General features: G+C 33.9%; 1 protein-coding gene across 1 annotated transcript in view; it reads left to right on the top strand.

Moving 5' to 3' along the window:
* Positions 1-12,825, top strand: part of LRP1B (LDL receptor related protein 1B) — a 1,473,103-nt gene that overhangs the window by 1,004,399 nt on the left and 455,879 nt on the right. Inside the window, exons 38-41 of the mRNA XM_065880137.1 lie at positions 619-745; positions 877-1,028; positions 1,321-1,445; positions 2,717-3,088. Of these exons, the coding sequence (XP_065736209.1) occupies positions 619-745; positions 877-1,028; positions 1,321-1,445; positions 2,717-3,088 (776 nt within the window). The remainder of the gene's footprint in view (positions 1-618; positions 746-876; positions 1,029-1,320; positions 1,446-2,716; positions 3,089-12,825) is intronic.

The following is a 12,825-nucleotide window of genomic DNA, read 5'->3' as shown; positions in this document are numbered from 1 at the left end:
GTCTGCTTTGTATGAATTCATGTTTTAAGATGCCTTCACAAGATGATTTATAAAATTCAAAGTTGAATAGCCATTTAGCAATCTAAGTGGACAGAACTGAAAGTTATAATGTATTCATGTATACATTCATAAATTACCTAGTGCTGTAGGTATAATAGTGAATAAGAAAAAAGATCACTGTCCTCACTGAGCTTAAAGTCTAATGGGAGCAAAAAATATTAATAAAAGGTAACTTTGTAAAGAAACACAAGTGTAAATTTGCCACTCTAATTCATGCTATGAAGCAGAGTATATGGTGCAATAATCAGAGAGAACACAGAAGGCTTCTTGAGGGAAATGTTTGATATATTAAAAAAACAGAAGGAATTAAGCAAGTAGATTAAAAAAAGCATTTCAGATAGGGAGCAGCATGTACAAAAGGTATTTTGGAAATTCTTCCTCGTGATTTCTATGAATGGTTAAATTTTTTTTATAATAAAAATTATTTTATTGTAAACAATACACACATATATTGATTTTTAAATGGTGTTATTTTCTGTTAGTATGAATGGTATTGCTGTTGTTATTAATACTACACAGTTTTGTGTTTATCTGCATTTATCTACAATTTAATTTCAGCTACTTGTTCTGGACTGAATGGGGACAGATGCCGTCCATTGGAAAGGCTCGTTTAGATGGCTCAGAGAAGGTTGTCCTCGTAAGCATGGGAATAGCATGGCCAAATGGCATCTCCATTGACTATGAGGTCTGTTGGATTTCTTAAGTATTAAAAGTGCATTAACTGCCAACTTGCATTAGTCTACTTTTAGTGTTCTCTTATTTTCTTTATATAACAATCAAAAACAGCTTGTAATATTACTTTTCAATCAACCTTAGGAAAATAAATTGTATTGGTGTGATGCTCGTATAGACAAGATAGAAAGAATTGACCTTGAGACTGGCGGGAATCGTGAGATGGTGCTGTCAGGGAGCAATGTGGATATGTTTTCAGTTGCAGTCTTTGGGGCGTACATCTACTGGTCTGACAGGTAATTTATTTTTTCATAAGTATTTGAGTCTCAAAATGTTATTTTAGTGCCAGTTGCTTTACCCTTGTAGGATTAGCCATTCCTTAGCAAGGTCACAGAAAGGATCTCACAAAACCATGTAATTTCCACAGAAGAGGCAGTCACTCTTGCTATTCCAGGCTCAACCCTTTCAATGTCACAGACTAATGTTGGTTTCTTTTCATTCTGCTGGGCCATCTGTTACCTTCAGCTTAAATAACTGGCTTGATTTGGATTAAAGATTGTTGATCACGTATGTTCAATTTCTTGGCAGAGCACATGCCAACGGGTCCATCAGAAGGGGCCACAAGAATGACGCCACAGAAACCGTAACCATGAGAACGGGTCTTGGAGTCAACCTGAAGGAGGTTAAAATCTTTAACCGAGTAAGAGAGAAAGGTCAGCACTCTTGTATGATAAATACATTTTATGTTATTTCTTTCTCTTATTTTTTTTGACATTTATTTATCAAACTTAAGTTAGGGATTAATTCTTATATGAGTCCAAAACCTCAAGACCCTATTTTTTTACATCTAATTTCCTACAAAAATCATATAGTAGCCTAATGAAATAAATATATAATAGTTCATGGATAGTTTTGCCTAGGACAGTGCATGTATATGGATGTTATATACCTGGTATGGCTTCAGTATAGGTTTAGACTAAGTAATATAGAAACACTTGATAAATATACATGTTCAATGAAGTATATACAAAGCACAATTAGGATATTAGAGAGTAAAAAGCAGCCAAAATTTTTTTTTGATTTTATATATATATATATATTTTAATAGTCACACACTTTATTTAGAACTAACTAAATATGCCACATTACTTGGGCCAAAAGGTTGTTTTTATGTCAGACTATATTTTAATACATAAAGTGATGATGGCTCCAGAAGGTTGCTATTAGTGTGAAATAAGTCCAGAGTCATCATTTCTTTAAAATATGTGTTTTGAAACTGATATGACATGATTTGGATTTTTTTTAATATCACTTCCATTAAGATAATGTTCATTTTAAATGTCCATTAGAGTAAATTGTAATTAATTTTCTTGACATCAAAGGAAGGTATAATAATTTTGGAGAGGATGATGGATTCATAGAGGAGAATTAGTCTGATGCAGAAATCTTAATATCATGTTATATCTTCACTCAAAACTGGAGTGAAAAACTTATGCCCAATATACTTAGGAAGGTAGGCACATTAGAGCCATAAATTTCTTTGATATCTTATATACTTCATCGACACCAAGTTTAAGGTACTGCCTATTTCTTTTGGTGAATGCAGTTCATGTTTTGAGTGAATCAGTTACTTGTACCAAAGATTACAATATATACAACCTATTGTAATCTCAGTATCAAGTTTCAAAAGGGTTATGCACTTAACTGGCTGATTAAGGGAAATTTTTTATGCTTCTCTTTGGATGGTCAGGGGAGCAGAAGAATGTGATCTTTGAAATAAAAAAATCCCAGGTTTTAAACTGAAGTGATTAAAAATAGCAGTACTTTATAGTGTTTGGATTTATACTGACCAGTCTAAAAGTTAAGCATAAAATAACCCAGAATATTCAACATTAAATTTTTAATATTTTTCTAAGAAAAAACTATCTGGAAAACAAAAGAAAAAACACAGACATACGTGTGTGTACCTTCTTTTTCTCCCTAGGGACCAATGTTTGTGCCAAGGACAATGGGGGATGTCAGCAACTCTGTCTTTATCGAGGAAATTCCCAGAGAACTTGTGCTTGTGCCCATGGATATTTAGCAGAGGATGGAGTTACTTGCTTAAGGCATGAAGGCTATTTGCTGTATTCAGGGAGAACAATATTAAAAAGTATACATCTTTCTGATGAAACCAATTTAAATTCACCAATAAGGCCATATGAAAATCCACATTATTTCAAGAATGTCATAGCTTTGGCTTTTGACTATAATCAAAGAAGAAAAGGTACCAACCGAATCTTCTACAGTGATGCACACTTTGGAAATATACAGCTTATTAAAGATAACTGGGAAGACAGACAAGTAATTGTTGAAAGTAAGTACAACAATTTATTTTTAAACAGTTTGGTGGAAATGAGTATCATTTGGAGTAGTAGAGAAATTAGAGTGGTAATTGCATGTAGCAATTATATTTTCCTAGAGTTTATATTCAAGAATGAGTGAAACTATAACATCCAAACCCCCAAAAGTCAAATAATTAACTGCTAGCATATACAGTGTGAATATTATGATTATTAGCTTCTAATCATGGAACACTCAGTATATTCCTTTATAATGTTTCTTATTAATAAGTATATTAAAATTCATGGAAAATAATTTTTCAGTATAAAACTTACTAATTTTATTTTCTTCCAGTGGGTGAAATTATATCTTTAAGAATATCTACCTAATTATATTCAGTGAATTTTATTTTCTCAAGTATCAGATTTTTTGTGTTCATATATATGACAGTCTTGATGAGAAAATGTTATTAAATAATCTAATATTTTAAAAATATTTTTAATAGTCTACAGGACAATACTTCTTTTAATATTTTACAGGACTCAAACATAATATTGTGTGAATTATCTACACATTATAATTTAGAGAAACCTCTTTCCCGTCATCCAACGTTTACAGGGACAATCTTCATATTCTTCATTCAGCATCTCTCTCTTCTCTATCTCTATGTGATTTCCATATATTCCTCACTTTTCCAATTTCACTATACTGAGGTCAATCTTTTTCATTACTTTTTAAATTGCAAAATAATACATAAATTATAAAATGTTCAAGTAATATGGATTTTTAACTGAAGTTTCTGCCTCATCCCTGCAACATCAATTCCATTTACTTGTGACAGCTGTCATGCCTCCAGAATTTTCTTGCGGTGTGTGTATCATTTTTAATTACAAAAATGTAATGATACAATATTCACCTGCTTTTTTTCACTTACAATATATCTTAAAAAGCTTTTAAGGCTATTTAAGATAAGGCTTTATCTTATTCTTTTGAAAGCCTGTATCTATCCTATACTAAGAGTAAACTAATTTATTTAACCATTTTCTCACTGACATTTAGGTTGTTTTTGGTGTCTTATCACTACCTACAATGTCACAGTGAACATTTGTGCCCATAAATATGTTTTTTCACACATGTGAATATTTCTTTAGCATAGAATCCTAGAAATAGAACTGCAAAATCATTGTTTTATTTTTTTTTTAGAACTGGTCAAATTTCTCCAAAAAGACCATATCAATTTATGTTTTCATTAACTGTTTATAAAAAGATCCATTTTCCCACACTTTTGACAATGATTTTATAATTTTTATTAGCTTATGACCAATATGTTTAAAAAGTCAACTTATATTAATATACATTTACCTGATAACTAGTGAGATCCAGCATCTATTCATATGCTTACTCATGTGAAAAACACATCAAACTCCCTATTGTACATGGCCATCCCATGCTAAGCCTGTCACAGTTTATTTTGTTCTTTCAGTATTTAATATCCTCACAATCCCTTTTGCCTATTCAAACCTGACAGCCTTTCCAAATCAGTTCAAGTGTGTACTTTCAAGCATATACAAATACACATTCTTGTTTCTTTATTCTCTAGGTTACTATACTTGTGGATAATTTCGTAACAATTTGTATATTCCAGCACATGCCATTTTGGCTTCCCTGTGTGTGTGTATATATATGAAGATGCAACTATAACTGTACTGATCATAGACTTGAGACATATTCGAGAATTACTGATTCTTTGGGTTTATCCCTATGAAGTTTACATTATAATTCTCTCTGGTCCTCCCTCCATTTTCCTAGACTGACACAATTCAGAGTTGGAAGTGCTTATGTTGCATCTGTAATCTATTAACTAACTTATTCATTTTCTGTGCTCCAGATTCTTTGTCAGGTACCCTGGGTATAAAGATGAATATGAGTCCATAGACCTTTAGAAGCCATAGTTTAAGAAGAAAACTATGAGTAAAAAGACATTGAAATTCACTAGACTCTATAATATACTAAAGGCCTAGAGAATAAATAATCTTTCTGAGGAAGCGCAGAGGATGTCACTGAGATGAGTTGAGGAAATGTAAGGGATCAATAGGAGTCTGCCTGTTGAGCCTGGTGGAGAAGGAAGAATTTTAGACCAATGGTCCCCAAATGTGGTTCCTAGGGTCTCCCAATACATGTTCAAAATTATTTTCATAATAAGAGATCAAAATTATTTTCATAATAATACTAGATATTTGCCTTTCCACTGTGTTGACATTTGCACCAATGGTGCAAAAGCCATTGTGGCTAAATTGCTGGTACCTTAGCACTAATCAATACAGTGGCACCAAACAGCACTAGTAGTCATTGCATTTTTCACTGCCACTTAATAGCAGGAAAAAAAAAAAAAAAAAAGCCAGTTTCACTTAAGAATGTCCTTGAAGAAAAAGTAAAATAATTTTATTAAATATTAATCCTTCAATACACATCTCTTTAATATGCTGTGTGATATTATAAAATACATATAAGGAACTCTGATGCATTCTGAAGTATAGTTGCCTGAAGGATACCACGTATTTCTGTCATTATTTGAGTTTATGCTTTTTTTAAGGAATATCATTTTTTACTTAAAAGAATGAGGAACAAACTATGGTTACTCAAACCTGGGTGTATGGCAGACTAAATACAATGAGTCTGTCACTCCAAGGAAAATGACCTACATTATTTATTTATTGCAAATAAAAATCAAGATTTCAAGTAAAAATTAAAATTTTCAAGACTTGTATCCACCATAGTTAGCTTGATAGCTTCCCATACTTCTGATGAGATGTGTAGTGATATTACTAATGATTTGGGGTGGGGGGGGGGTACTGCATGATAAAATTGTCAGCATTTGGAGGATATGCATAACTCAGGGAACCAATATTTTCCAAATGACATGATAAAATCATGCCTGGGTAAATGATCCATTCAGAGTATAAGATAGACGAATGAATTTTAATGTAATAGAATAGGAAAAGTTCATCACTATAGTTTCTGATTCCACACGGAAGCTAACCTTTAAGTAACTACCATTTGTGTTGTTGTAGTATAAAATCATATCCAGAATTATCTGAAAAGGCTGTTAAAACCCTCCTTCCTTTTCCAACTTCACTGCTGTGTGAAGCTGGATTTTCTTCACAAATTTCAACTAAAACAACACAACAGATTGGACGTAGTAGATGTGAGAATCCAGTTGTCTTCTAGTAATCCAGAGAGTAAACAAATCTATAAAATGATAAAACAATGCTGTCTTCTCATTTTAAAAAAATACAGCTATTTTTTAGATGTTATTTATATTAATATGCAGTCAATTCATTTTTGTTTTTTAAAATATATTAATACATATCAAAACAAAATTTTTAGTTTAAATTTCTAACACAATAGCTATAGACGTAACTCACATACACAAAACTTTTGCTGGAGTCTTCAATAATTTTTAAGACTGTAAAAGTCCTCAGAACAAAAAAGATTACAAACTACTCTTCTAGACTAAAGGCTCAGAAAATTTTAAGTATAAAGACATGAAAAAGCACAGTGTAGACAAGGAGGGACACATCATTTGGCATGAATAGAACATGGGTTTCATGGCATGAATGGTGTGAGATGAGGCTATCGAGTCCTAGAGAGAGGTCCAATATTGAAGGATTTGGTCTGCCAAGATAAGTAGTATTAAAGAAAAAGTTTCATTGAGATATAATATACATACCATACAACTCGTTCATTAAAAGTGTACTGTTCAATAATTTGGGGTATGCTACATTATTAGTATATTACATTATTAATAATTACATTATTAATTTTTAAAATTAGGTAAAAAATATATAAAACATAACATTTGCCATTTCAACTTTTAATTGTACAATTCAGTGACATCAAGTACATTCACAATATTGTGCAGCCATCACCATCTATTTCCAAAACTTTTAAAATAAATCTATTTATTTATTGGCTGCCTTGGGTCTTCGTTGCTGCACACAGGCTTTCTCTAGTTGCAGCAAGTGGGGGCTACTCTTCATTGTGGTGCATGGGCTTCTCATTGCAGTGGCTTCTCTTGTTGTGGAGCATGGACTCTAGGCATGCGGGCTTCAGTAGTTGTGGCTCACGGGCTCTAGACTGCAGGCTCAGAAGTTGTGGCACATGGGCTTAGTTGCTCTGCAGCATGTGGGATCTTCCCAGACCAGGGCTCAAACCCGTGTCCCCTGCCTTGGCAGGTGGGTTCTTAACCACTGTGCCACAGGGAAGTCCTTCCAAATCATTTTTCTCTCTTTCAACAGAAACCCTGTTTAAGCAGTTACTCCCCATTCCCCCTCCCTGTATTCTCTGGTAATCTTTCATCTATTGTCTTTCTCGATGAATTTGGCTATTGTATATATTTCATGTAAGTGGAATCATACAATGTATGTTTTGTTGTGTGTGGCACAATTCACTCAGTATAATGTTTTGAAGGTTAATCCATATTGTAGCAGGTGTCAGAAGTTCATTCCCCTCTTTAGGGCTGAATAATGTTTTATTGTATGTATATAACACATTTTATTTATCCATTCATCTGTTTATGGACACGAGTTTCTACCTTTGGTTATTGTGAAAATGGCACAGTGAATACTGAGATACTAATATTCAAAATAAGGAGTTATGATTTTTTTCAGTAGATGAAGGGAAGACAATGGAGTGTTCTAAGGTAAGTATATAATAGGACTTTTGTTTTATGAAGATAACTCTGGCTATGTTATGTTTGATGACATTTAAGAGATGCCATGGGAGGTTGTTGCTGAGTTATAGATCCTATTTATATTGTGGTAAATTAAACTGAAAACAATTTAATCAAAGTATATACATATTTCTGTTCAGTAGTTGGCCTTTTTGTTTGGTTGATAGTTTCCTTCACTGTACAAAAGCTTATTAATTGGATATAGTCACGTTTATTTTTACTTTTGTTGCCCTTGCCTGAAGAGATAGATGCAAAAAAATACTGCTAAGACTAATGTCAAACACTGTACTGCCTACGTTCATCAGGGATATTGGCCTGTAACTTTCTTTTACTGTACTGTTTTACTGTACTTCTTTTATCTGGTTTTTGTATCAGTAATGTTGGCTTCATAGAATGAGTTTGGAATTCTTCTTTCCTCTTCAGTTGTTTGGGATAGTTTGAGAAGGAGAGGTATTAACTCTTCTTTAAAGATTTGATAGAATTCACCTGTGAAGCTGTCTGGTCCTACACTTTTGTTTGTTGGTCTGCTGAGATTTTCTATTTCCTTGGAAAATTGTATATTTCTAAGAATTTATCCATTTCTTCTAGGTTGTTCAATTAGTTGGTGTACAATTTTTTGTAGTAATCTCTTACTATCCTTTGTATTTCTGTGGTGTCAGTTGTAAGGCTAGATTGTTTGAGATTTTTCTTGGTTCTTGACAAAGGCCTGTATTGGTATAAAATTCCCTCTTAGAACTGCTTTTGCTGCATACTGTAAATTTTGGATATTTTGTTTTTATTTTTATTTGTCCAAAGGTATTTTTCTGTTTTCTCTTTAATTTCTTCAATGGCCCATTGGTTGTTTAGAAGCATGTTGTTTAGCCTCCACGTTTGTTTTTTTACAGTTTTCTTCTTGTAAATGATTTCTTGTTTCATAACACTACAGTCAGAAAAAAATGCTTGATATGAATTCAGTCTTCTTCATTTATTGAGACTTGTTTTGTGGCCTAACATGTGATCTGTCCTGGAGAATATTCCATGTGCACTTGAAAACAATGTATATTTTGCTGTTTGGGGTTGGTATTTTGTCTAGTTATCTATTAGTTCCATCTGATCTAATGTGTCATTTAAGTCAATGTTTCCTTATTGATTTCTTCTATCCATTGATGTACGTGGTTGTGTTAAAGTTTCCTAGCATTACTGTGTTACTGTCATTTTTTTCTTTATGTCTGTGATTTGCTTAATGTATTTAGGTGCTCCTATGCTGGGTGCATAGATATTAACAAATGTTATAGCCTCTTGTTTGATTAATCCCTTTATCATTATGTGATGCCCTCCTTTTTCCCTTGTTACAGTCTTTGTTTAAAAGTCTATTTTGTCTGATATAAATATTGCTATCCCAGCTTTTGTTTGTTTCCATTTGCATGGAATATCTTTTTCCATCCCTTCACTTTCCAGTCTGTATGTGTCTTCAGATATGAGTCTCTATTAGGCAGCATATATATAGGTTGTGTTTCTTTATCCATTCAGCAACCCTGTCTTTTGATTGGAGCATTTTGTCTATTTACATTTAAAGTGATTATTGATAGCTATGTATTTATTGCCATTTTGTTAATCATTTTCTGGTTGTTTTGTAGTTATTCTGTTCTTCTCTCATTCTCCTTTGTGATTTGTTGACTTTCTTTAGTGTTATGTTTATATTCCTTTATTTTTTGTGTATGTATTATAGATGTTTGGTTTGTGGTTACCATATGGTTCGTATATCAACCTACATATATGTTATTTAAGTTGATGGTTGCATAAGTTTGGACACATTCTAAAAGCACTACATTTATTACTGACCCTGTTCACAATTTGTGTATTTTGTGTCATATTTTACATCTTTTTGTGTATTGCTTATGTAATTATTTTAGAGGTAGATAATTTTACTACTTCTGTCTTTTAACCTTCATACTAGCTCTAGAAGTGATTGATCCACTACCTTTACTACATGTTTGCCTTTACCAGTAGGATATTTTTTCATTTGTGGCTTTTTCTTTTCCATTTAATGATGCCCCTTTAACATTTCTTGTAAGGCCAGTTGAGTGGTGATGAGCTCCTTTAGTTTTTGCTTGTCTGGGAAACTCTGTATCTCTCCTTTCTTTAGTTCTGAATGATAACCTCACTGGAGTATTCTTGATTGTAAGTTTTTTCTTCCAGCACTTTGGATATATCAAGCCAGTTCCTTCTGGCCTGTGAGGTTTCTGCTGCAAAGTCACTGGATAGTCTTTGTGGGTTTCCTTGTGTGTTACTTATTTTTCTCTTGCTGATTTTAAGATTCTCTAACTTTTGACATTTTAATTATAGCATGTCTTGGTGTGGGTCTCTCTGGGTTCATCTTGTTTGGCACTCTCTGTGCTTCCTGGACTTGGATGTCTCTTTCCTTTGCCAGGTTAGGGAAGTTTTCAGTCATTATTTCTTCAAAAAGTTTTTCTATTCCTTTCTGTTTATCCTTCTTGAATCCCTATAATGCAAATCTTAGTTTGCACTGTATTGTTCCAGAGGTCTCTTAAACCATACTCATTAAATTATTCATTCTTCTTGCTCTTCCAATTGGGTGATTTCCACTAACCTGTAGGCTGGTCCTTCCCCCTATTTTTTATTTTGGTTACTGTATCCTTTGGTTCCGAGTGGTTCTCTTTTTAATATTTTCTCTTTGTAGAAGAGCTTGCTGAGTTCATTCACTTGTTTCCCAAGTTTGGTGAGCCTAGTTGAGCTTTTTATCACATAAATTGCTTATCTAGCTACGTTTTATTTACCTTTTTTTCTGAGATTTTGGTTTGTTTTTTTATTTGAAATGTATTCCTTTGTCGCCTCATTGTGCCTAAGTCTGTGTTTGTTTAGGTAATTAGAATAATCAGCTATGTCTCCTAGTCTTGAAAGAGTGGCGATATGTAGAATGTGTCCTGTTGGCACCCTGATAGGTGGAGCTGACTCTCCAAAGTGCTTGCTGCTTTGGAGGGACACCATTGTCATCCAAGGCAGCTTGCCAGGTTGGGCAGAGAAGGAGCCACTTTGGATGAACTGGCCAAAGTAGGTGAGTTGGGCAGGACAGGTCCTTGGGAACACTGGGACAGGGTGCCCAGTGTTAGCTGGGTTGATGGATAATGACAGAAATGGTGCCTCCCAGCACTAGGTCAGCTAGGTAGAAGGAGAGTTTAAAAACATGTTGCCTTTCAGCACTTCTGTACATGGAGAAAGTTCTAACAGATTCCTGCCACTGTGGCACATGCCCTAAAATCAGTCAATGAATCTCATGACCCAGGTGCTTTTCAAAGCTACTGCCTCTGCACTGGAACTTGGAGTTTGTGCACGAGCTCTTCAAAAGCAGAGTCTCAAGCTCTCTTGGACGTAGTCCTCACTGATTTTCAAAGATGGGGCTCTTCTTTCCAGTGCAAGTCCCCTGGGATGGGAGCCCAATGTGATGCTTTGAACCCTTGCTCCTTAGGGAGCACCTCTGCAGCTGTGATATTCCTCCTGCTTGTGTGCCACTATACTAGTTGTGTGGGTTCTGATTAGAACACCATTCTGCTCCTCCTTCTTGTCTTGATGTAACCTTTTCTTTATACGCATAGTTGTAGAAAATCTATTCTGCTAGTGTTCAGATTGTTCTCAGAAATGGTTGTTCCACATGTAGTTGTAGTTTTGGTGTTTCTGTGGGAGGAGATGAACTCAGGTTCTTCGTACTCTGCCATCTTAATTCAGAACCCCTTTGATATTCTATTTTGATAAATCTGGAAAAACACATTTCATTTTGATACATCTTTTACCAGTTAGTTATGAAAAAAGTAAATTCACTGACATGTGATTAAGTATTTAAAGATAGAAGAGAGTTCTAAATACCTTTACAAATCAGATTTAGGTTTAGATCCTTTATATATCTGAATATGGGGAAAGGATAGGATGAAGGCTCTCTTCTTTATCTTTCAATTCATGTAGAATTAAATTTTTGCTCTGAGGTATAAAAGATGAGATGAAGAGCCACTAAATACACTTAAATGTGTATTACATGCTTACAATGTGCCATAGATTATTAGGTAGTGGCAAATAAAGATGAAAGGTCTATTTTTTTAACCTCTGGGAACTCAAAGTATGGCAAAGGGAAAATGCCATGTTTCACTTTTCATATTTGAAGAGTCAAGACTGTTGGTCAACATGTATTAAAACACCGAGATTATCTCTGGCTTTAAAAACATAGCATGATTGATGATAATTATAAAAGAGATTCATAATTTCAAAGCACAAAATAAGATTTTCCTTGAATAATAAACAAACAAACAGAACAGAAATACAATGCAGTTAGAATGACTTAAATATAGAGGAACAGGAGCAAGTTTAAAGCCTGCTTGAACCAGGGACTGGGGTGAGGCTGCCACATAGGAAAATAAGGCTGAATTAAAGCTGTGCCATCTCCTTCATATACCAATGTCCTATGTGACGTTTTTGCCGTAGAGGCTTAGAGAATACAGAAACAATCCTGTGACCAACACTAACATCAGTCTTTTACACATTGATGGCTTTTCAGGCTCTCATAGGCCCTGTGGAGCAAAAATCCAAGTGAATTATGAAAGACAGGGCTGCAGCTTAAGGCCCAGGAGACAAGTGAAGGCAACTGAACCAACAAACTACAGGGAATGAGTGCTGGAAGAGAGGTTAAAAAATTAAGGAGAGTCTGCAAATTCAAATTCCACAATAGATGGATTTTAAAGAAATACAGCTAAAAATAAAAGTGTACCAACCAGCAGATGAGTGAAAACAAATAATAGAACAATTAGAAGGAGACTTTTATAACTTTTGGGGGAGTTCATCAGAGAGGAAAAGGAATACATGTTTATAAGAAGTACAAGAAATGGTAAAACCAAAGAGGCTAAAATTATATAAGAAAAAAATAATTAAAATGAAAACTAAAAATCTTAGAACTGAAAAATATGGTCAGAATAATAAAAATTAAAAAGAAATCCCAATTGATAAAGTTTATGTTGGACTAGTCAAAGTGAGAATGAACCAATGGTATGATAATT

The sequence above is a fragment of the Phocoena phocoena genome, chromosome 7 (genome assembly GCF_963924675.1).
Source record: "Phocoena phocoena chromosome 7, mPhoPho1.1, whole genome shotgun sequence".
NCBI lineage: Eukaryota > Metazoa > Chordata > Mammalia > Artiodactyla > Phocoenidae > Phocoena > Phocoena phocoena.
The sequence above is the reverse complement of the archived record's forward strand: the minus strand, read 5'-3'. Positions and strand labels throughout refer to the sequence as shown.